The sequence below is a fragment of the Ursus americanus genome, chromosome 14 (genome assembly GCF_024610735.1).
Source record: "Ursus americanus isolate L20-20 chromosome 14, mUrsAme1.1.p, whole genome shotgun sequence".
Classification (NCBI taxonomy): domain Eukaryota; kingdom Metazoa; phylum Chordata; class Mammalia; order Carnivora; family Ursidae; genus Ursus; species Ursus americanus.
Genome location: NC_142140.1, coordinates 6,094,163 through 6,119,936, shown reverse-complemented (window position 1 = coordinate 6,119,936; position 25,774 = coordinate 6,094,163). Strand labels below are relative to the sequence as shown.

Below are 25,774 nucleotides of genomic sequence, written 5' to 3'. Positions count from 1 at the left end.
GAGAATACTAAAAATTATTGTTAATTTTCTTTCAAGGTAGCTAAATCCATTCACTTGTAGTTTCAGACTGATATAAAGGGTTTATTGTTAGGAATGTTGAAATGCTTTTTAGTCTGTACTCTCCAAAGTATATATCAAAGCCTGTATTGCCTTAGGTCATCTGTATGGGATGAAATACAATAATTTCAATAGCTAAGGCTTATGATTAAGACTTCCCAGGTGTTAAGAATTTACTGAATTGCATTATTCGGGTCTTTGTTACTTTTGATGCTTTGGTTAATTTTATGCTTTGGGGGGGGCACCTGGGTGGTTCAGTTGGTTAAGCGTATGCCTTTGGCTCAGGTCATGATCCCAGGGTCCTGGAACTGAGCCCTGCATCAACTCTGCTCAGTGGGGAGTCTGCTTCTCCCTCTCCCTCTGCCTCTGCTCCCCGCTTGCACTCACATTCTTTCTCTCAAATAAATAAAATTTTAAAAAATCTTTACAAATGTGATGCTTTGGTTAGCCATCAAACGAAGTTTATTTTACTGCCATCATTGAAATAAGCTTTTTTGGTCATTTAAAAATACTTGTAATAGGGTCATTGTTTTCTCTAGCGTTTCTAGAGTATAGTTCTTGTGTGGTTAAGGTCTCTCACCTCTTAGAAGCCTTGAAATAAATATATTGACTATTATTGTTATTTATGTTGAAAGATATTAAAATGAGATTTGTAATCCAAATGGGCATTACTTACTTCACATCTGGTTGCTTGGAAAGTGGCCAGATGCAACAGTTCTTAATGCGAGACAGCCTAGGGCAAAACCTTTGCAATTCACACCCTTCTTTGCAAAACAGCTGCCCTGTGTGAACCTTTCACATTAAGAAAAAAAGAAGAAGAGAAAAGCAAACAAAGAAAATTTGCTTCACCACATTTAATTATAAATTTCCAATGAAAGTGTTCATATGGTTCCTACATTCAAGAGCAAACAACCATTAGAAGTGGAAGGCAATGTGCAATGAACAGTGGCAGCCTTGACCTAGTTTCAGGGCCAGGACCAAAGACATCATGAAGCTTCTCCTCTCTTACATCTCCTCACTTTATTGAAATTTTTTTAAAAGTAGGCTACATGCCCAACATAGGGCTTGAATTCACGACCTCGAGATCAAGAGTGGCATGCTGACCCAGCCAGGTGCCCCCACTCTGCTGAATTTTAAAGTGATTATATCCCTGGTTGCCTGTGACAGTCTCAGTTTATGCCTGTTCCTTGAGTGTCATTTTTAATATTGCCCTCTTTTACTCTTGAAAGTGTCCCACGTTGGGTAATTAAGTATATGGTCATCTTATTTCACCCCTCAGAGACACCAGTCAGGTCTGGGAGTGATGAGAACATATTAAATGGGAAATGATATTGGAGTTGGGACAGTGCTGGAACCAAAAGGCTACTGATCAGAATTCTCGGTAAATAAGATGTGAACTGAGCTGGAAAGTGGTTTGTGAATGCGTTCTGAGCATCATAAGACCCCTCAGATTAATGCTGGCTGCTCATGGGGAGTGGGGAGAGGCGGAGGACAAGAACCAGGTCAGGAGTTTGTGGTATCTTTTATGCAATACTAACGTTAAGCTTCCTGTCTGAGGTTTTCCATGTTGTGAGTCTCTCACCTCTTGATACTCTTTGAGGACTGGTGATGCTGATATCTAGCAGAAACACTTCACAGAATAAAAAAAAAAAAAAAAAAGATGGAAGATAATAGTTCTTTAGAAAAATGGAAACATATTATTCTTGATAACCGTCCTCTTCTTTGAAAAGCTTAGCTGAATGTCTCTGCCATTTACCTTAATAATCTACTCAGAAACTTAATTTTATTAACTATAAAAGACTTGCTTGATATTTTCTTTTAAAGAGTCCTCCAGATTTGACGGCTGTTATTTTTTAATACTCAATTGTTGCATAGAGTCTTTATTTTATTTAAAATAACTTTTTAGATTCTAAGAGTGGTAGCTACTATTGAAAAATATGTCGAAATATATAAAGCAAAAAACAGTCATTGATAATCCCATCACCCAGAAATAACTAACAATAGCATAGCTCCTTTCAACCTTCTTACATGCATATGTTTTTTAATGTGTGTTCAATGGAGCTCTTAAATTATAACCATAAGGAAAATGCTTTTAGTGTTCTAGCAACAATAGGGAAATAATAATAGCTTACATTTGCATAGAGCTTTAAAATATGTAAAGTTTTTTTCAGATAGTAAAATATTTAATCCTCATAATATCCTTATAAGGCAAGGTAGATGTTACTTTCCATTTTATATATATGGGGAAATTGAAGCCCAGAAGTGCTCAGTGACTTGCCCAAAGACATTCGTAAGCAGTAGAGCCTTGATTAGAACCCTGTGCTCTTTCACAGCCCAAGACTCTTTATGTATGCAACTGAAAGAATTAATTATGCTAGAATTTTCAAGTACCAAAAACTGAATCTGGTCTAAAGAGCTAATTTTGAGAAACTGATTCTTTAGCTGGGAAAAGAAGGTGTAAGGAAGAGGAATGTTGTTTTGAGTAATGGTCTTTAGGATTGTACAGGGGCAGTATTCAAAGAAAAGTAATCATCTTTCTTAGAACCTCTTCTGAAAGTAAAACAGGGGGGCTGAATTTCCTGTGGACATTTAAATTTGGAGTAGAATACTTTCCTGAAGGCCTTTGAAAAGACAGTGTATTATCTGTTTGGAATTAACAATCAGTTAAATCTTGAACATCTAGTGCTGTACTAAAAAAGAATAAATGAAATAAAAAGCATACCCTCTCATGTTTCCAAAGGACTTGACAATATACCTGGAGGAATAAAACAAACATCTATGAAACAGCTTAGCTGTAAATTATGTGGTAGTGACTCTACGTAAATTGAATTATTAGGGGTTAGAAATAATAAATTGATATTCAAAGAGCATTTACTTTGTGCTAATCAAGAAAATATCCTTCAATGTTATAAATAAGATCAAGAAGCCAGAAACAAGTCATGGTGGATGACAGAAAATAAGAATATACACATTCATTCACACAGTAATGCACCCACTCCACATTTATTGAATATCTACCATATGCCATAGGTACATAGGAGTGACTAGATAATATCCTTTTGAATAGAACTTAAGTTACATGTTAGGAAATAGTGAACAATAAGGTGGATGAGTAGGTGAATGTGTGGGTGGATTATAGCAATATTATTAACCTATGCAGAGGTTAGGTGTGATTCTAATTAAGAACAAGAGTTTATAATAGATGAGACCTAAACACTCACAATTTATTGAATGGAAGAGCTAAAGGGAAATGTTAGAAGTCATTTACTCTACCCACCTTTCCTTATTTCTACTTTAAAATTTGGGAATTACGACCAGAGCCATTGTGACTTGCCTGAGTTTGTAAACAGGGTTAGTGGCAGAACTGAACAGTTGAACCCTGGTCTTCCACTTTCCAATTATGTATACCATTCTGCCTCTTGACTCTTGAATTTAGCTAAAACATCTTTTCTTCTTCCCCATGCCAGCTATGTGACTACCAGATGTTAGATCCTCAATTAAAGGTTTGGATTATAATCATTACTCAGTCATTGGTAGAAATGGTTTAGAAAATGAATCTGTTTCGTCTCAATCTCAGTGAATATCTTATTTATAAAATGACTAAAGGCTCAATGAGGTTAACAATATACAACTTGGAATAAATGTTTTATAGCAATGGCAGGTAAGAGTCTCTCTAGCTTGATCACTGACTGACTGTATCATTTCGTACAAATCATACCACTTCTTTTTTCTTTATCTATAAAATAAAAGGGTTAGAAACACTTTCAAAGTCTGGTTCAATTATTTTATATAGCTATGTCTTATTAGTATTTGAGTAAAAGCACAGACTTCTTTTAAGGAAACTACTTCTTAGGATTCTCAGCGTTCACATAATTTTTATCATAACGTAACTTAAATATGTACAAAACCACCCATAAACTTTTGATGCGTGTAGCTCTTACATACAACCAAAACGAATCAAATAACAAGTTACAAAATTCTTAACTTCGAATTAATAATTCAAAATGGAAATGACTGTCCTAACACCTGTTTCTGAGGTTCTACAGCCCGCGCTGTTCAATGCCTCTGATTAAATTCTCCGTCACCTTTTCTCTGACTACTCTCTTCTGTGAAACAGTCCTCCTGACAATATTACTGGGCCTCATTTGGTTTTCACTTAGCTCAGATGAATCATTTACATGTTAAAAGTCTACCTGTGTCCTTCTGTCATGAATCCTGGACAACTAAAGTAGTAATCCTGGGCACATATCTGAGTTTATGAAATCATAAATACAAACACTGGCACTGAACCTGCATGTATTTGGTTACAAAATCACCCAGATAATCCAGATAGCCAGATAATTTAAAATATAAATTATTTCAGTTTTTTTTATCATTAGAATGAAAGGAAAATTGAAAATATAGAATTGAACACTTTTTATCAAAACTTGGAAACAATTTCAGTGTCCATCAACTAAATGGATAGCCAAAATATGGTATGCCATCCACACCTGACCTAGATTCTTCATCAATAAAAAGGAGCTCACTACTGATACATGCTACAACATGGCTGAACCTCCAAACAATAATCCTAGGTGAAAAAAGCCAGAGGGGCGCCTGGCTGACTTTGTCAGTAGAGCATTTAATTTACTCTTGATCTCAGGGTTGTGAGTTCAAGCCCCACATTGGACGTGGAGCCTACTTATTTAAAAAACAAAAACAAAACCAAAAACGAAAGCCAGACGCAAGACCATATATTGCATGATTGCATTTATACGAAATGTCCGGTAAAAGCAAATCTATAAGGACAGAGAAGTAGATTTGTGGTTGCCTGGGATCGGAGGCAGGAACTGGGATTGATTGTAAATCAACATGAAAGATCTTACTGGGTGATGAAAATGTTCTAAAACTGATTTATGATGATGGTTGCAAAACTCGGTAAGTTTACCAGATTTCATTGAATCGTATACTTGAAATGAATCTTAATGATATATAAAATATACCTCAATAAAGTTGTTAAATAAAGCTTTTTATAAAGTTTTTTTTTTTTTTAAGTAGGACTTCCTTGAAGTACATATCCATAAGATATCCCCTTCTCCCCCCAAGTGGTAAGGAGACCTGTTTGAAAAAACTCTATTTTGGTGGAACTGGAGAGAGCATCCAGTGATTAGGAGATCATGGATTCTATTCTAGCTCTGACTTTGGCATTAACTCTATATTATCTTGGGAAAGGCCTCAGCAAAAGTCACTTAACCTCCTTGTGCCTTGATTTCCCCATCTGCAAATGAAGAGGGGGTTAGATGATAAGTTCTCTGAGACTTCCTATAGATATGACAACCTCATCTTCACATTTCTGTTACCCTCTCTCAATCTCCTGTTTATCGTCCCCCCGCCCCACCCACAATGTTCTTTTCAAAGACCCTTTAATCAGCTTGGCATATTGCTTGTCTCATTAACTCTTGGTTACTAAAACCTCCTGACCTTATTGCATAGGTCTTTCGGGTATGCAGTTCCCAGGATGTTTATCTCAGTTACATACTAGATTGAATGCCGCATCATTCATTAATCTCCCAGAGGCTATGTTCTCATCCTCTATAACTCTTATGGATGCTCTTCCATCGATAACAATACACTTCCCCTTCAGGCAGTACATAAAAGAGACAATGGACGATACAATGGAATCATCCTATAAAATTACACAGAATGAGAATCTAGCCCATTGTTTTCTCTTGCTGCCTAAGGAAGAAGTTGTACTCTTTGGATCCCCATAAAGATTTTGGCTTGTCTACCTCCTCAGATTCCCAAGTAACAATTAAGCAATCTGGCCTTCTTCCCACTTCTCATTTCAATGTGTAGGATCCTTGTCAACTTGCCCAGAATGACTTTAGGCATTTTGAGCTATTCATCTGACCGTGTGCAGTAGATAAATAAAAACATAATTAGAAGGAGGACTGACTTAAGACTCAGTTTTGTTTTTTATTTCTGTTGGGATGTGTGTGCTCATTTTAGAATTGAAAAAGTTATTTCTTGTCTGTCTTTACCTTCCTTTTGTGTTTAATAAGATGTTTTTGGATGTTTAAAATGAAAAGTTTATTACAGTGGGGTTTATGTTTGTAAATATAGAAACATAGAATCTTACTTCCTAGAGCTTAGTGTATTTGAAGAAAAGCAACCTTGGGGTATAAAGAACAAACTTGGTGGTTGGAATGTGGTTTAATTAGTCCATAAACCTGTCAGGAATCTTAGACTCTCTTCCTAAAACTTTGCTGACACACAATATGATTTTGGAAGAACAAGTTTGTATACTACTTATCCCCTATAATTAAGGAATAAACATTTGATAAAAACTGAAAGTCCCTGTTGATGGAAATTGTTTGGTAAAACTGAAGCATTAGTTATCTTATTAGGGGGTGATAAGTGGTTTTGTATATACCATAAAAAGAAAAAGAACCAGAGCAGATGGGTGTCCTGGTTGTAACTGTCAGAACCAAGGATAACAGAGAAAATTGAAGTTGAAATAAAATTCTTTAGAAATGATTGAAAAAAAAAAAGAAACTTACGTATATAAATATTTTATGATAGGAATATTCAATGAACAGAAGATACAGATATGCCCAACCAAGAAAGTTTGGTGTTAAAGATATCTACCTTTTTAATGACAGAGAACAGATTAGATATTTATTCTTCTTTTGTTAGTAGGAACTGTTTCAGGGTATCCACATAGTTGTACTTCCCAAAGGAAAGCCCTACCTCATCGGAAAAGGGCAGCTAACAAATGCAGATGGAGTGATAGAATTAGAATTAGAAAAGCTTCATTTTATAAACTCAAAGTATTGATTCAGGAGAAGATTATTAAATGTGTTAAAATCTTTAAGTGAGCGATTGATGAAACTGAACAGCCATGTATGCCAAAGTCACAGCACACAGATTACTTTCTAGTTGCAAGGAGAAAAAAGTAACCTTACAGTGGAAAGATCTGACTATCGTCCTTCTAAATTAGTAGTCAATCTTAGCATCATCATTGGTCAATCATATGCTGTGTCTCTGATGTGATCAAACAAGAAGTCTAGAACATTACCTATGTGACATTCAAGTAAAAAATGTTTAACTTGAATTCATAGATCTTAAAATATAACACCCAGTTTGTAAATAACACAGGGATAGAGAAACAAGCTAAATGATACCACGAGAAAGCAACTAGACGAATCCAGAGGGTGAAACATTCTACATGATAACTGGACTGATCTCTTCAGTCAGTGGCCTTAAAATTAAGGAAAGTCTTTTCAAAAGACTTAAGGGACATATAACCAGATGCATTTCATCATCCTGGATTAGATTCAGGTTTGGAACAAACCAGCTGAAAAGGAACATTTTGGGTCAGCTGGGGGAATTTTGGTTATGGACTGGATATTATTGGCCTGGATATTATTGGCTATGGACTGGATATTATTTGAAATGAACATTTAAAAAGTGGAAAGATGAAGATTATTGACTTGAAGAAACAGGTTGCCACTACTAAGTACCATATCTCATTTTTATTTGAAAAGTACAAATACTGCGTGTATGTACTCAAGTATATGGAAATACATATGCTCAGAAAAAGAACCAGTGAGAGAAACACAGTTCAACATCGATGATCTCTGAGTACTAGAAATAATTTAGTTTTTAGATTTTTAACAACGAACGTAGACTGGTTCTGTAATAATAAAAGGTTATTAAACAACATGCAGAAAAGCAACAGTGTACTTTGTCCTTTAAGGAAAATTAATATGTTTCCTTTGAGGAAAGAGGGTACAAAGACTAGAAAACACTTTCTTATCTTTCAAAAACATCTGGTAATAGTTTGTGGCTGTAAAGCTTTGCCTATTTGTCTTTAGTTGGTGTGGTATAGTCAAACAGACCTGGCTTTGAATTCAGAATCTGCCGATTACAAGCATTTTTACTTTTGGCAAGTCACCTTATTTCTCTAAACCTCTCTTTTCTCATCTGAAAGAATAATTTTGAGAACTAAAGGCAATTGAAATAAATCAGTGCCTGGAACAGAAGAGGCTCCCAAAATTATAATATTATGAATTCTTATCCTCAAAAATTTAAATCTTACACATGACAACTTGATTAATAAAGTAATAAAAAGCAGTCATCAACTGACATTGCTATTGCCTTTATTTTTTTAAATGACGTTCTTCTTTTGGGATAATTTTAGATTTACAAAGAAGTTGAAGAGGTATTACAGAAAGTTCCCATATAACCGTCACCCAGTTTCTCCTATTGTTAACATTTTATATTACCTGCTGTTGCTTTTAAGTATGTTCCATGAACGTAAATAAGTTTCACGAAGAAATAGTATACAAGTGGAGTATGGAATCTTCAAAAACAAGTATGGATTTTACAAGTTCACTTAGTAGAAGTAGACCATTTTATTCATGATAACATTTACAGAGTTGATAGAAAATAAAGTAAAACTTTATGACCCAAACCCATTACCAGGTTCCATATTGAAGCCCTATTTGGTACTTGCTATTATTTTCTTGTTTTGCTTTGAATAACCTCCCAGTGGCATTGTTGAATTTCAAATGAGGTTAAAAAACACCATACAGCTCTAACGTACTTAAAAAAAAAGTAGAGTATTATTACCTCGAAGTTTTTCCATAGTAAAAACTATGGAAATTTTCACATAGTAATTTTGTTGTTTTCGTAAGAACAAGGAACTGTCAGTAGAAAAGACAACTGTTTCTACCAGAAGAACTCCAGAATGCTAGGATGACTCTTAAAGAATACATGAATGAGGCAAAAGGACATCTGTCAGCAAAGTGAATTCCTGAATTGATTGCTCAAATATTACTGAATTTTATTTACCAAGTTGTTACTAAGTACTTACTTTGTAGAAAGCAAAGTCTCTAAACTCTGTGATGAACTATGGCAATCTCATTGGTGATTCATGCACATTAAGTGAATCATATCATAGTACAAATGCTTTCATGCTGATAGACTTCTAACATAATTGTTGGCATTAGGAGTCATGGATCGCAACAATGTATTTGAACATTTTATTGCATCATTTTCATGACAAAGCACAGTTTGGTGCTTTGGACTGGGAATGAAGAAACCTGATGTTTAGTTCAAACTCAGCTCCTAAGTATCTAGGTAATACCTTGGGCAAATCATTTCATTTTTCTGGAACTCATTTTCCTTATGTGAAAAAGTAAAAGAGTTTGACTATATTAATCTCCCTGGTATTAAGTTTTATAAGTCTGTGATCTCAATAATCCCATGTATTTCCTTTGGTGCGGTTACAGAACTGATAATTTGTTTATTTTACATAAACTGAACTTGCATATAGCACTGTGGTTCTGAGCTTGCTTTAGGATGTTTGTGGAATTCTAGTATGGTTCACCAGTGATAAGATATGTTACCTAGGGAATCTCCATACAACTGATCTTGAAAAATTAATTGTTAAAATCTGAACAATGAAGAAAATATGTTTTAGAGGTTTAGGATTTTACACAATATAAATCTGGGTCTGTTGATACTACAACCCATGGTATCTTATCATGCTAGAAACCACATTAGTGGAGAACTTCAGATATTATAGGCAAAGACAAGTTTACATAGTTTAGGTGGGATGTCTTTGGTTCGAAGGTACAGGAATTTGAAAAGTGTTTAGTTGATCCCTAAAAAGTAGTTAGACAGGTTAGGCTCTTTTTCAGGTATTACTGGCAAGTTAACTTTTGAAGGGGAGAAAGAAAAGGAAATTTTCAGTTGGTTTTTCTTTAAATCAAAATGGTATATTAGTTTGAAATATTAATCCTGTATAGAAAATTTTACTTTTTGAAAATCTGAACTAAATTATAGTTTTTGAATAAAGAAGAATGGACTTCGCCTTTAAAAAAAAAAAATAACACAGATGTTCTCACCAGCAGCCTTCCTTTTTCTCTTTCCATGGAAGTCCTGGGCTTGCTGTGATGGTCGCAGTGGAATTTACATCTCAGGATATTTGTTCCTCTGCTAGGCATGCATCCCATTGGAACATCATTTCTTCCATGTTGTGTCCCCTGTGACTATGAAGAAACCCTGAATTGATGCAACCACAGCTAGAAGATAGTGTTCCGAGCCAACTTTAATTGCCGTAGGAAAAGGCAGCAGTTCCGGGTAGGGACTGCTGAGCCTAGGTAGTCATTCTGCTTGTTCGCGATTATCTGGTGTCCTTTGGAGTACCACAGAGAAATGTCTTGTTGGAATAAGAAGAAAACTGATGTTGTCAGTTCATTAGGTCTCTAAACTCTTCCTTGAATGATCCTTGTGAGACAGATGTGCAAGCAGCTGTTCTATCAAGATTCTCGACATGAACAAAAATAATAAACATGTGTTCTGTGCCAACTAGAGACACTGAGCTAGGCTCTAGAGATACAAAGAGGTGTTCGATCTTGTTCTCCCAAGGAGCTCCTCACCTTTAGGGGCCAGCATAAGTATTCATAGCGCTTCAAGCATTAAATGAAGCAGCTTTTAAAATTGGGTTATAACAAAAGAAAAAATACTGTGCACACTATTTTATACCAATACTAACATAGCTTATTTTACATAAAAGAAAAAGAAAGCAATTAAAGCAGTTTTAAAAATTCAATTTTACTCTTGAGAATTAAATCCAAATTTAACCTACAGCCAAAAGAAGCAAGGTTTTAATTAGCTTTCAAGAGTAACGCAACACAAAAAATATTTAATATTCTATTTTATGGATATATTTGATATAAATTATTTTAAACACTGAATAATGCTTTAAAAAACCTTGTACATATATAATATTACTATGATTTTATTAACTATGGATTTTTAGACATTCTCTTTGTTACTGAATCATGCACAGCTGTTCTTAGTCCAGTTGCCTTCTCCTAAGTGTACTAAAATTTTGGGAGGTTTTGGCTGAGTAATATTCAGATTCTTTTGGCTAAAGACAAGAATCATAAATAATACTGAAGACAAAATACTGAAGCATAGCCTTCTCAAATACCAAACTACATTTTTTTCAAGTGTCATAAACTAGAACAGAATTAAATAAGTTTTTCAGCTTCCTCACTATATGGCCGTTCCTACTTATCTTCATTCTTTCTCTTGATGTTCCTGTCTACCCTACCCACAGTCGCATCCATACCCCTATGTCTCCAAAGTCCAAGAGGAGATGACCTTCTCAACTTGCCTATCACACAGATCCCTACATCCCTCAGTAGAAGAAGCTGAGTTAGTTTTTTGTGCAAGTGCATAAAGAAGGTGGTCTTCTACCATTCCTCCTCACTCTGCTGAATTAGCAAGGACTAGCCTTCAAAGGGGGTGATCCTCAGGATAGAAAGCCATAGACTTCTTTGTAAAGGTACCCTTTAGATGCAAAGTACTGATAACGCAATTGGTATGCGGAACACCTAGACATGGTCTGCAGCTCCAACATCTTACATTATAGTGCCATTTACTGGCATGCTCTTTTATGTATCTTATTCTAATATCCCTTAGATTTTGATATTATGAAGAGTAGGACACTGGGAAATCTTAAGGCCTTGAAGATAGAAATGATCCCATGCATGTCAAAACTCTCATAAATTTTCTGTTGATCATATACTGTCCAATGATAGGAATGACTTTATTTAAGCAGATGTATTATTTCTGATATCAGTGCATACTAATTGACCTTCAAAGTTAAATGTGCTAAAAGATCACTCTTTTAGGTATATTTGGATAATTTTGGTAAATATAGTTAAATATAAACTTATTGAGGATAGGAACTTTGGATGATTAATGACTTTATCTCCTATACCTAGAATCATATCTGGCATTCAGAAGGTGTTTGGTGACTATTTGAGGAATACATGGGTGGATCACTGTAAAATAAAATAAGTCTTTTCAGTATCTCAGGACAAAGCACATTCCTAATTAGATACAAATGGGACTGGCTCCATTTATTTTTGTCCATTTTCATATCCACGGTGAACAAGTTATTTCTCAAGTGACCTGGTGCTACAGTGTGATACAAAATATTAAAATATTGTTACTGGGGTGCCTGGGTGGCTCAGTCAGTTGAACATTGGACTCTTGGTTTCAGCTCAGGTCATGATCTCAGGTTCCTGGGATTGAGCCCTCTGTGGCTCCAACTAAGCTGGGAATCTGCTTAAGATTCTCTCCTTCTCCCTCTGCCCCTTCCCCCACTCACATACACACACACACTCTCTCTCTCTCAAATAAATAAATCTTAAAAATTAATAGTTACTAACATAAAAAGTATGATTAAAAATCCACATTGTGTAGGTATTTTGTTAGTAACTTGGGGTGTTTTCTATATTGCTTGATATGCTGTCAAGAGTTTAGGTAACATTTATGGAGCCTACAGTCCATACGTTGATAAAAGTTGTTGATAAATTTGTAATTTTTGCCTATTGACTATTTTTTAAATCCACAAGATAAGAACACATCCGTCTTGTTCATTAAGCCAGCACCTAACTCAAGACCTGCCAATATATTCTGATTTTTTGCCAATAAACGTTTGTTGAATAAATAAATGAGTGAAATACAGCGAATAGGACAGGTTGTTGCTCTCAAATAATACCGTCCAAGGGGAATAGATGCCGTTAGATTCAGATGTTAGGGAATGATTAGCTGTTAGTAATAATTCTATGTTTGAATAGCTGAAGCACAGTGTGAGTGAGAGGTGTTAGGGGGTTGGAAAGGATAGCTACGACAGTAGACAGACAAGTTGAATGGTGTCTGAGGGGGGAAGAAAGAGAATAGAAATAATAGTAGGTGAAGAATCCAGTTAGTCCCTTTGATGATAGTTGGAAAGAACGGATCTGTGTATTGTATTGTCTGAATAGCAGAAGAGATCACTGTACAACTGGAGGGCCAGCTTAATGCCATTGGCCCCAGAAACTAAACTGAGATCCACAGATAGAATTATGTGGCGTGAGTGACCTACGTCATCATTGAAGAAATGTAGGAATAAGAGAGACAAAGGCATTGAGAAACTCCCCACACCAACTCCATATCCATGGGTATAGAAAAACGAATGACACAGTTATTGACTGATATTCCTTGAAAGAGTTAACATACTTTCCCCTTAACTCACCCTATACACTGTCCCTATGGTGACTGATTTATTAAAAGAGGTAATTTAGACACTTATAAGAGTAGAAGTTGGGGAAGGTCAATAGTAGGCTGGCCAGGGAATTAGATACCTAAAAACCTAGGTTCTAGTTCCATATCTGTCACTACCTATCTGTTTAACCTGGAGAGTGTACTTGTCTTTTGGGGGCCTTGTTTTCTCATCTTATTAACAGAGTGTTAGACTTTTATAAAGAGTTTCACTCTAAAGTGGTATCCTTCTGCCTGTTTTGTCCTTTTTTTTTTTTTTAAGATTTTACTTATTTACTTGGGAGAGAGCATGAGAGTGCAGAAGCAGAAGTAGCAGGAGAGGGAGAAGCAGGCTCCCCTCTGAGCAGGGAGTCCGATGTGGGGCTCAATCCCAGGATCCTGGGATCATGACCTGAGCCGAAGGCAGACGCCCAACCGACTGAGCTACCCAGGAGCCCCAAATTTTATTTATTTATTTGAGAGAGAGAGCATGACTGGGGGAGGAGGAGCAGAAGGAGAAGGAGAAGCAGGCTCCGTGCTGAGCAGGGAGCCCAACGCGGGGCTTGATCCTAGGACCCTGGGCTGAAGGTAGCCACTTAACAGACTGAGCCACCCCGGCACCCCCCCATTTTGTCTTTATACTCTGGCATAATCTTAACATTTTAACAAACTTGTTCATTTTTTAAGTTGGAGAGACATTGGTATCTGAGAGCAAGAATGGAGAGAGGATAGGGAATTGAGGAAGAAACGGCCATTTCATAGGAAGAAAGCGAAAATTTGCCAGACTCAAGCACATCTTGGGACATCGAGGAGTATCTGTAAGTGGAACGGGGCTTAAATTTTTGCTCTGTTTTATTAACAAGAAGGAAATTGTGCTGACTTCTAGAATTGATTTTGATCTATCATTATATTCAACCAAAAATCTTAGACTAGTCACACTTTTAACTATTATCATTGTGTCTGTACTACAAGGAAATTTCCCAGCATTGAGAGGGAAGGAGAAACTCCTTTATTGAGAGGTCAGGTTGAATATCGACAAAACTAGTTCTACACACCCATAATTACCTCAGTCATTTGGACTGTCAAGAAGCTTGCTTTAACTTGAACTATACCTTGGTAAAAGTTTTTTTGTTTTTAAAGGTTTTTAAGCAATACAAATGCCCAACTCTCCACTTTATTCTGTGCCGTTGAGACCCAGTATGCATTTTCCCCACCACGCTGTTGCTCCATGATTAACAGGGAAACTTTTGTTAGTCCCCTTGCAGGATGACCAGTTACTCAATGTAGGTGAAACAGAATGAAACTTATTCCACTCGGGGGAACACTGGGATAAGTCTAGGAGAACGACTGCCATCTGATACATCGCCCTATGTGGGGGCATCTTGATTAAATCCACAAGTCACTGCAATTCTATCAGGCCACTTATGGGACAAGTGGAGACCTGCTTCCACACTGAAGTTTGGCACTGCTTGTGTTTCTCCTTGCCAAAAAGGGCAAAGGACTTGAGCAAGAAGCCAACTTTTTCCTGATTACAAAACTGACCACAGTTCCTCGCCTGCCTATCAGTGTGAGTCTGGGTTTTTTTTTTTTTTTTTTTCTGATAATGCATTATTCTTCTCAGAGAGAACTCCACTTCTACGATGACATGGCATTTATCATTTAAACATCAACTACGTTCAGACCTTGGTGCAACGTTGCTGCCTCTGCTAGTGATGGATAATCTTAATCATCTAGTTTTTAAAAAGCAAACCCTGGTAGATCAAATCTAAACTGTATCTCTCAACTATTTAATCTTACAGAATCTGTCAGTATCATTTTGGCCTTTGTCAAGTGGTGGGACAAATGCCTCAGAAAATAACATTTCAGTAGCATGCTGATGCCAAATTTTAAAATACAAGGACATGTTTGAATTAAATAGTTTTCTTCGGATAATATGATTAGAGATTGAACCAGGGACGGGCAGCTAGAAAAAACGTTGTCCAAGTAAGTTTTTGGTATTTCATAACTCAGAGATGTAGTTTCCCATTTAAGAAGCAATCGAAAACTGAACGATCTCTGCTCGGATAGCTCCAAATACTGTACAACTCACGCCCCTCACAAGACACAGAACATGTGGGTCACTGGCGAGACAGTGTGGCAATGTTTTCCTTGTAATGTACCAAGTCTTGCCAAAGCAGTGAGCAACATTATGACACAACATTTGTTCCCAGCTGGCTCTCTAACAGGACAGTGCCAGCCAATTCAGGCCTGGTCCTTTGTGGTTTATTCCCACCTCTCCAAAATATTTGGAAACTAATGTCTTAACTCATTGGTTGTGTTCACAAGTTCTACTACTGCAAGTCGTTTTCTTTTAATGGATTGGTCTTTTGCAAGAAATAGACAAAATATCAGTGTGAATTACAGCAAATCCCTCTTCCATGCTGTTATGGGTGAAACTCTGGGAGATTCTCTTATTGACCCAGAAAGCGATTCCTTTGCTGATACACTGTCTGCAAGCACTTCACAAGGTAAAGTCAATTCCAGATATGGCTATTGGGTTACTTTGGGCATTTATGGAATGGTAAACTTGCTCTTGTAGTTTATTTTCCAAGTTATATTCTAATAGAAGATGTGTTAGCCCAGGATTTGAATGCCTCGTTTGCTGTGTTAGTGTTCACTAACAAGCATCAGAACTTTGAAAAAGAAACCTAAACGTATCCGTACTTATCTCCGTGCATGGCTCCCATTTCCTGAATTGTAAGCATTAAGGGTATATTTATATTTTTAAAAATCCTATTCATTTTTACTTCCTGGGTTTATATGTGTTTCCCAAATATACTTAAGGTCTTTTTAGACTTCCCAAGGGGTCCTTTTCTCCCGTTTTACACTCTTATATGGTCGATAACTCTCGGGCAATTTTTATCCCTCCTACAGCACTTTTATTCCTCTTAAAGCTCTCTCAGCATGTTTAGTTCTACTTTGAAATCTAGATATTTGTACATTTTACCTCTCCCAAAGAATCAGATGCTTCCAGGGTGTAGGACCAACTTACAATCTTCTCTGTATTTCTTAGGATAGCTAGCATAGTGCCTAATGCTTGTAGAATTTATTGTGGGGCCTCGGAAAATGTCTTTTCCAAGCATTTCATTTTATACATAAAGAAAACAACATCCCTAAATGTCTACTGCGTGCTAAGGAACTGATTAGCTGTCACTTGTACTCAGACATATAAGATTCAAGCAGATACCTCATTTTTCAAAATTCCTTTCTTGGCCACTGCAAAATATAAGTTCTTCATTTCTACAGCTCCTTCTACTGGAGTGTCTTAGCACAGCTTCTCTTTTATTTATTTCTGTATTTCTATTTTTTTTCGCATAGATACCACATAAAAATAGATTGTGTTAACTAGTGTGATTTTTGTTTTATAAGTGCTAAAGCATTACAGTTAAGTCGCTTCGTTGTTGAAATGAATGGCTTTACATTTTAATGTTTTAATTTTTCTGGAAGCCTGAACCTTGAACATATTATTCACATATTATTTTTGTTGAAACATCAGGCTGTTTAGGGGCGCCTGGGTGGCACAGCGGTTAAGCGTCTGCCTTCGGCTCAGGGCGTGATCCCGGCGTTATGGGATCAAGCCCCACATCAGGCTCCTCCGCTATGAGCCTGCTTCTTCCTCTCCCACTCGCCCTGCTTGTGTTCCCTCTCTCGCTGGCTGTCTCTATCTCTGTCAAATAAATAAATAAAATCTTAAAAAAAAAAAAAAACGACAACATCAGGCTGTTTAAAAATTAAGAAAAAATATTTCCTGAAATACTATTTCATTCTATGATGGTGATTTGATACAGTATATATATGTCATCTGAGCCTCTTAAATAGGAGTTTGGTTTCATTATAGGATATAAAAATCTATTATTCTATTTTTCTAAAAGCCATAAAAATTATTGCTGTCTTTCTCCAGTTACCAATTTAGCCTGCATCAGGGCAGAATGTCCTAGCTATACTGTGAAATAGTTCTTGAGTCAAAATTCGGTGATTTTGTCTGTTTGCAAAGAATGTGTCCAGAATGTAGTGCGACAAATATTTTAGGTTAACTGAGGAAAAATACTGTTTATGGTAAGAGATAGTTATGTGATTCAAGTTAGATTTCATTCTGTACTAATCCCTACATGTTTATGCCTCGAATTTGCCCTGGGTTTAATTGTTTTGAGTCTCAAATCCCTTCCAAAAGACTAACTCAGTACTCTTCTTCTTAATTAACATGGTACAGAATAGGATTATAAGCAATTAAGAAATTATATATTGTACAAATTATTTAACTTTTGTTTGTATAGTCTCTGATTACTTCTTATTCGTAAGTGTTGTTTTTCTCTTAAAAATATTATTCCTAAAGGCAAAGACCTATGGTTGTTAACTTCAGTTGCATTTTGTAGATGACCACTATTTACTCTACCCTTGCCAAAACAAACAGACAAACTCGTAATTGGACATATAATCATCATTAACTATTTGAGGCCATCAGAGATGAAACACTGTAGAGTTTAGGTATTTGGCTTTAATACGGTAATTAATTGAGGTGCTCCTTCTTCCTTACTATAGGCAAGGTGGGATTGGGGGTTGTTGCAAGTAGCTGAGTGCTACTTTGAAGAAAAAGTGGTTTGTTGAGTGTGAATGATATGTCCAAGCTATATTGAACATATTCATGACATTCAAAAATGTGTGTAGCCACTATGCCCAAAGAGGAGTTCTGTGCTTTTTCCTGGGCTCCATTATCACTGTGACCACCACCCCCCTTTATCTTATTTCCCTATTTTCAGCATGAGCTCCTCAAGTAACCCCAAGTAACCCCATGCTGGCTCTGAAACCATTTCTACTAGTAAAACTTGGCAAGATCAAAGGGAAGCTTCCACAAACTCAAGCTGAATATGCCTCCTGCTTTTAGTGCCAGACTCAGTCCTGTGTGAATTCTATAATTTTAAAGTGTTGCACCAGAGCATTGAAAGATGATGACACGCTTGTCCTTTGGAGCTGATTGAGCAATGGAAATATGCCTTGGAGACATGATAAATGCTGCAATAGACAATCCTTTGAAACGAGCGCCTCTTCTGAGATAGGAGTGAGTGATTGATTGCCCGCCATTTTTATTGAGGGATACTTAAGCTGTGTCTCTGTGACTCTAGGCAACTATATATTTGGAAGCATTTAAATAATTGACCAAAGTTTTCACCTTTCTAGAGGTTTTAAGGGACCCAGGTAGTATCAGGGCATGTAACTACCAGTTGTGTCTTGGCCACGTACGTTCCGTGTGAAATTGAGTAAGTCATTTATCCTCTCTTCCCTCTATTTCCACATATAGCAACAGAAATACAGTGTTATTGCAGGGATTAAATGACACAATATTTGCGAAAGCACATCTGAAGTCCTATATAGAGTTTATTGTTTTGGTCTTCTGGTATTAATCACTTATGGATGAAATAGAAGACATATAATGTCCTAAATTGGAACCATTTTAAAGAATCTGGGGGGGGGGAACTGTACAATTCTTTGTGCATCAAAATAAGTGGCAGTTTTTGAGTGAGATGAGGCTTTTGCATGACCTCCCATGAATGTTTTGATAAGGAAATAATCATACTCAGAGAAAGCATCTTTCTGTCTGATTTTTTTTTTAAATGGGGCAGTTATCTCCCACTTTTGTTAATGTTTGTTTCAGAAAAGATTGAATTTCCAAAAGCTGAAATCATTCTTTGGCCCTAAATGAGAGCAATGATTGCAAGTTTTCTTCTCTGAGACGTTGAAAAACTATCTTAGACTATAATATTCTTTATGATGAAGAGTTAGGTAATTGACACAGCTCTGAATTTCATAATCACACACCAGTAATAATTCAGGGCCTTTTTCTAGAATTTTACTATTGTCCATGTTAATTTTTTTAGTACGGCTCTATTTTATCATTTATTTCTCCGATTTAACAATTCATATCTCTTTTCTGATCACCAGGACTTAGTAGATTTGCTAGATTTCCAGACTCTGAGAATCTCCTAACTATGTTTCCAAAAACTGTCCTTTCTCTTGTACTTCCCCCCAAATTATGAATTATAGGAAACACCAAAAACAAATGTCATGTATATTAGATGCTTACGAGAAAACACAGCATTTTAAAAAATTTTTTATTTATTTTTCCCCTGGCATCTCTTAAGGAATACAACTTCTCTTGAAAGCTACCTGACAGCAATTATCCATTTAAACTGTTCATTGCAGTGTAAAACATAGGTTGTCAAATGGAAAACAATTTTTATAGCTCTGATAGTTTGTCATAGGTTACTATCTCTGTCAACATTCTCACCAATAACTTGAATAAGGTAACCCTTAGGAAAGTCTAAAATCATCATAGCTCTTATAAAGCACATATTCTTTGTATCAGAGGAAATCTGAGCAGAGTAAATGTCTTCATTGTATTAAATCAACAGAACTGACATGGGTGCTGTTATTTTAGCTTCTTTAAGACATCTTTAAATTCGGCATAAGAAAGTTGTCCAGTGAATGCCCTATGTCCATCTCCTAGTGTTGAGTATTTGCAGAAATGTATGTGATAGTGAATCAGACTCATTTAGATGGAACTAAGTTTCTATAAACCTCTACTAGATCACCTTTTTTGTAGATGCAGTTCTGCACCTGTAACTAATTTAGAGACGCAGGAATTACATATGCATCTAATAGCAACTGCCGTCCAACTCCAATAGCCTCAGAATTAAGATCATGTGGTTATTTGAATACATGGTTTTTTAGACCCATATAATTTTTATCAGGTAAGAGATTTGCCGATGCAAGATTGAAGTGCCCACAAGTGGTGAATGGTTTGCATTATAAAGTAAATTTAGAGCAGTCAACTGTCAATTACCTACATGTATATCATCCCTTATTACCTCATGCTGGGATTCCTGTACAGCGTTTTAGTTGACTTTCTAAATGAGAAACTTTCAGCCGTCCAGTCCAATCTGCCAGATATGTGGTCCTCAAAGCCTATCAGACTTCTGATATGGATTGAGCACCTACTGCATACAAGTAGTGCACCACAGTGAACGTTGTGATGTCTGAACACATCTGCCTACTTTCAAAGCTCTGTATAATCTGTTTCCACTTTGTGTATTTTATTTCCCTTCACACCCGAGAGAATGATCTGCCTTTTTCTACTTGGACTAATCACGTTGTCCCAAGAATAAGCCAGACTCCCTCTTGCCTCTAAGCCTACCGCGTCCTGGAATGCCTTTCCTAATTCTTCCACCTTTTCAAATCCTCCCTGTCCTTCAAGGTCAGGTTCAAGTAAGCACCATGACACGAGACCTCCTCTTAATACATTACTATTACTTGTAACTCTAAACTGAGAGTATGTTCAGAATATATCTCCTCTCCCCACTCCACTGCTAGCACCCTAATCCAAGACACTGTCTCTTGCCTGGATTGCTGTCCCACTCTTTGAAAGGTTGTCCTGCCTCTGCCCTCACCTCCCAAATGCCTTGTCTCAGCCCATCATTCAGAGGGATCACGTTAAAATGTAAGTCAGATCTGTCACTCAGCTCACAACCCTACAGCAGCTCCTCACTTCACTTAGGATGGAAGCCCTGTCTGCCCCAGACCTCCCACCCCATCCGGTCCACCTCTCTGCCCTTTCCTCAGTCGGCTCCAGCCACACCGTCCTCCTTGCTGTTCCTCCCACATTCCAGACATGCACCTGCCTTAGTGCATTTTCTCTAGTTCTTGCTCCTTCCTTGAACCCTCGTCCTCTGACATCTTCTTGTCAGCTCCTTCTAATCTTGGCTCAGATCTCACTTCTATTAAGGACTGCCTCTACCCCTGCTGTTGTTGAATTATCTGTCCTCCCCACCGCCCTTTCCCTCCTCCTGCACCATAGTTTTATTTCTAAAATATTCATCATCTTCTAACATAATGTATAATTTACTCATCTATTGTATTTATTGTCCACTTTCTCACACTAACATATTAACCCCATAAAGGCAGAGGTCTTTGTCTAGTGTGCTCACGCACTGGTATATCCCAAATGCCTAGGACATATTTGGTAAATGGTCGGTTTATTAATACTTGTTAAAATGAAAGAATAACATCCTCTTTTCTGTGTTGGTCTGTATCACACTGTTTAGCCCTTAGTTGGAGACTGCCTGATACTATTTTCTGTTTCATATATTCCCCTAATCGAAATTATAGTTGTTGAGGATAAGACCGATGTTTTATCTTTTTTTAAAGATTTTATTTATTTGACAGAGAGATAGATAGAGAGCACAAGTAGGCAGAGCAGCAGGCAGAGAGAGGGAGAAACAGGCTCTCCGCTGAGCAGGGAGCCTGACATGGGGCTCGATCCCAGGACCCCGGGATCATGACCTGAGCTGAGGGCAGACACTTAACCAACTGAGCCGCCCAGGTGCCCCAAGACCCATGTTTTATTCTCTTCTTTATTCCACAAGTATCTAACATATATTGGGTATCTAATAAGCTCTTACTGTTGACGTATTAATACCAAGCTGACCTGCTGCTATACCTCGCCAGCTCCTGAGGTCAGGCACTAGAAATATGTTCGATAAGTAAAAACAGAAGTTTAGTGTACATGCTAACATTACTCTAAAACCCATGCTGATATAAACAAGCCAACAATCATAAATGTTAAAAACCAGGTACAAATCTATTTTGAATGACTTCTTGTACAGTTATTTGCATCATATCCCTCCACTGGTTTGAATTATCATTAGTTGAATATTACTTGAATATTAATTTGAATATCACAGTTTGTGAATTATCCAAATGCCTGGCTTCTTTTGTAAGTCTGCCTACCTTTTGATACTTCCAGTACTCATTTGAACTTTTAAGAGACTTACTTGCTTGCAGTGCTAAGAAAAGCAACTTATTTGATTAAGTTACCAATATCCAATGTATGAAACACTTAGCACAGGGCCTGATATGTAAAAGGTGCCCAACAAATGTTTGTTTTTTCTTCTCACCCCTAAAATGGAAGTTACAACTTTGGGGCAATATAGATTTTCTTTATCCATGCTATCAAAAGTTTTCTATTACTATAGTTAATTAAGTCAGACTTACTTCTTTTTTTTTTTTTTTAATATTTTATTTATTTATTTATTTGACGGAGAGAGAGAGACAGCCAGCGAGAGAGGGAACACAAGCAGGAGGTATGGGGGAGGAAGAAGCAGGCTCTCAGCAGAGGAGCCTGATGTGGGGCTCGATCCCAGGACTCTGGGATCACGCCCTGAGCCAAAGGCAGACACTCAACGACTGAGCCACCCAGGCGCCCTGAGTCAGACTTACTTCTTATTTGCTTACAATCTTTTCCTTAGCATTTTTCCCCAGAATACTTAGGTATTATCTGATAGATACATATTATTAATCATAGTTCCAGAAGAAAGAAACCCAGGTTCAATTCCTTGTTTTGGCAAAGAGCCAATGGCAAAACTCAGGAACAGAACAGCAGTTCTAATATTCTTCACAGATTCTAGACATGTGGGCACCATGGCTCAACTTACTTCGTTGAATTAAGTCCCTTCTTTTGGAAAAAGTAAAACATTCATTACTTGGCGTTGCCAATTAAATATTTTAAATGTAAGATTGTTGGATATTACTTTATTTTTGTCTTAAACTTTACATAAAACCCTGACTTTAGTTTCAAAAATTTAGACCTATTATATAGACCGTTTAGGTAAGTTTGCTTAATTGACTAAAATATGATGCTGAAAAGAACCTAATGTGTCAGTTTGATGTAAGTATGGCCAGATTTACATAGAAATCTCTGCATTTGCAAAGAAATCTCCTTGCCACTGATATAACCACATCATTAGCCAATAACAAGATACAAACAATTGACCCAAACAGATGACCCAATTGACCAAGGAAGCAATCCAGTTTGCAAGCATATGTCCTAACACAAAATTTAATCATTTTGATATCATACTCATTAAGGCCTAAGGTAACTCAGGTAATATAAGGGTCACGCTGGATAGTAGAGACAAATATCTTTTCCTTGGAATATCTTTATCAATAATAATCCAAATCCTAATCGTCCCACAAGGTCCTCCAAATTCAAAACCCTTCTCTACGATGTAGTTATCCCAGATTATTTCAGAACATGTTGGCCTTTTTCTCCTCTGTATTTCAAGAGCACTTGTTGTTTCTATCACTAGTTTGGCCTCTATACTACCTTCTGTTATCAAAGATCTTTCACCTTGGTAAGCTTCTCAAGGTCAAGAACTACATTATAGTGTATTTCTTGTGAGGCCTGAAAAATACCTGGCACATAGTATTAGGCAGTTGGTTATCTTGATTTGAGATGGTTTGGGTTTTATATTACTGATCGAGCATGTACTGAGATTAAGATACTGAGAAAGGAAAATACCAAAGAAAAGTAAAACAAGGAGGTGCTTTGGGAAAGGATATACTGTAGTAAAATATGATGATAACTCTTCTAAGACAAAAAGTTGATGAAATAGATTGTTGATAGAAGAAGAGTTAAATAATTACCATAAAGTTGGTGACTTGGGTTTAAGGCACAGACTTTCTTTCATTTAAATGGAATGTTTCAAAAGACAGCTCAGCTGATCGTGTTAACTTCGCAAACATAGGACTCCAGATGTAGGCATTAGTATTTGGGAAAAGATTTCCTGCATTTAAAAAAAAATACAGGGCTCTTGTAAAGCAGAATAGGCCTTACATATAAGCCAAGCATATCTAAAACAAAAACATAATTTTTAATACTCTTTAGGATAAAATGTGCACCCTTTTAATTTTTTCCTTCCCTGTTTACACTGACTTGAGGACCTTAATTGAAGATGTGTTTAGCTTTTATTATACAATGAAGCCAGTTAGAAAAATAGTTTGAGACTAATTTTAGTGCCATTTTATAACTTCTGAATAGAAAAATTCTTAAATAAATACACTAGAAATTCCATAACAATCTTTTTAACACAAATAAAAAAGTTTTTGTTGGGGGCACCTGGGTGGCGCAGCGGTTAAGCGTCTGCCTTCGGCTCAGGGCGTAATCCCGGCGTTATGGGATCGAGCCCCACATCAGGCTCCTCCGCTATGAGCCTGCTTCTTCCTCTCCCACTCCCCCTGCTTGTGTTCCCTCTCTCGCTGGCTGTCTCTATCTCTGTCGAATAAATAAATAAAATCTAAAAAAAAAAAAAAAAAAAGTTTTTGTTGGCTTACGTGGTTGGTCTGCATGATTCCTTCTATCAAATTCCACTCCCAGAACCCCTGTTTACATTTTTTATTGAAGTATAAAATACATAGAGAAAGGTATGTAAATCATTTTCACAAACGAGCAAATGTGTAATTCGCACTCAGATGAGGAAACAAAATAGTTCCAGCCCTCTGGAGGCCCTCTGACTCTTCTAATTTCTAACCGATGGACTAGTTTGCCTGTTTTGGGATTTTATATGAAGAGAATCATACATTGTTTACTCTTTCGTGTCTGGATTCTTTTGCTCAGCATTTTTTTGTTAATCACATTATTGAGTATAATTGCATTTCATTCCTTTACTGCATTTCATTTTGTGAATATATCACAATATATCTATCCTACTGTTGATGGGCATTCAGGTATTTTTCATTATTGCAAATAGTACAACTAGGAACATTCTCATATAGGTCTTTCAGTGAACAAGAGTACACATTTCTGTTAGACATACACATGGGCTATAGCATGTGTTCAGGTTTAAGAGACCCTAGCGGACAGTTTTCAACACGGCTGTACCATTTACACCCAGCAGTGTCTGAATGTTCTACTTGGTCCACATCTTTACTGGTACTCGACATTTTCTTTTTCATTTTAGCCGTGCTAGTGGGTTTATGGTAGTATCACATTATAGTTTTTATTTCTCTTTCTCTGATAACTAAAGGGTTTAAGCAATTTAAAAATATACTGATTACCCATTTGGCTATTCTTTTTTGTGAAGCGCCTGTTCCTTTGCCCATTTTTATGAGTTTAGATAATGAGTTTAGATACTGAGTTCTAACGCATAACTTGTCAAAAAAATAAATAAATAAAAATAAATCATACTTTGTTAAATGTATATATTGCAGGTATCTTCTCCCATACTGTGTATTGCTTTTTCATTTACTTAATAATCAGTTCTAATATTAACTATTGTCCAGGTTATCTAATCAGTGCTTTTCATGAAGTGTTTTATGAAGAAATCTTTGCCTACTCTGAGGTTGATGAAGCGTTATCCTAATTTTTATTTTAAAAACTCTTTTGTTTCCTATTTCACATTTAGATCTTCAATCCACATGGAACTGATTTTTGTGTATGTTTTAAGGTAGAGGTTGATTCACTTTTTTCCATTTGGATATATAGTTGACCTACTTCATACACTGACAGGGTCATCCTTTCCCCACTACACTACAGTGACACTTGGTCGTAAACCAAGTAACCGTATTCTTGTGGGATTGATTCTGGACTTGCTCTCCTGTTGCATTGGTCTGTCTCTTTGCACTAATTGATGTATTGTCTTAATTACTGTAGTTTTATAGTTGGGTTTAATATCTGGTAGTAGAATCCTCCAGTGCTGTTTTTCTCTTCAAGATTGCCTTGGCTATTCTTGGCTCTTTGAATTTCCATATAAATTTTAGACTC

General features: G+C 36.6%; 1 protein-coding gene across 3 annotated transcripts in view; it reads left to right on the top strand.

The window, feature by feature from the left end:
- PPARG (peroxisome proliferator activated receptor gamma) overlaps positions 1-25,774 on the top strand; it is a 129,426-nt gene that overhangs the window by 42,791 nt on the left and 60,861 nt on the right. The window contains exon 1 of one of the 3 annotated variants that reach the window (XM_045812297.2): positions 15,479-15,650. The exons of the other annotated variants lie outside the window; for them this stretch is intronic. Coding sequence (XP_045668253.1) covers positions 15,497-15,650 — 154 coding nt within the window. The 5' untranslated portion in view covers positions 15,479-15,496. Of the gene's footprint in view, positions 1-15,478; positions 15,651-25,774 lie in introns of those variants that run through there. 3 annotated transcript variants of the gene reach the window in all.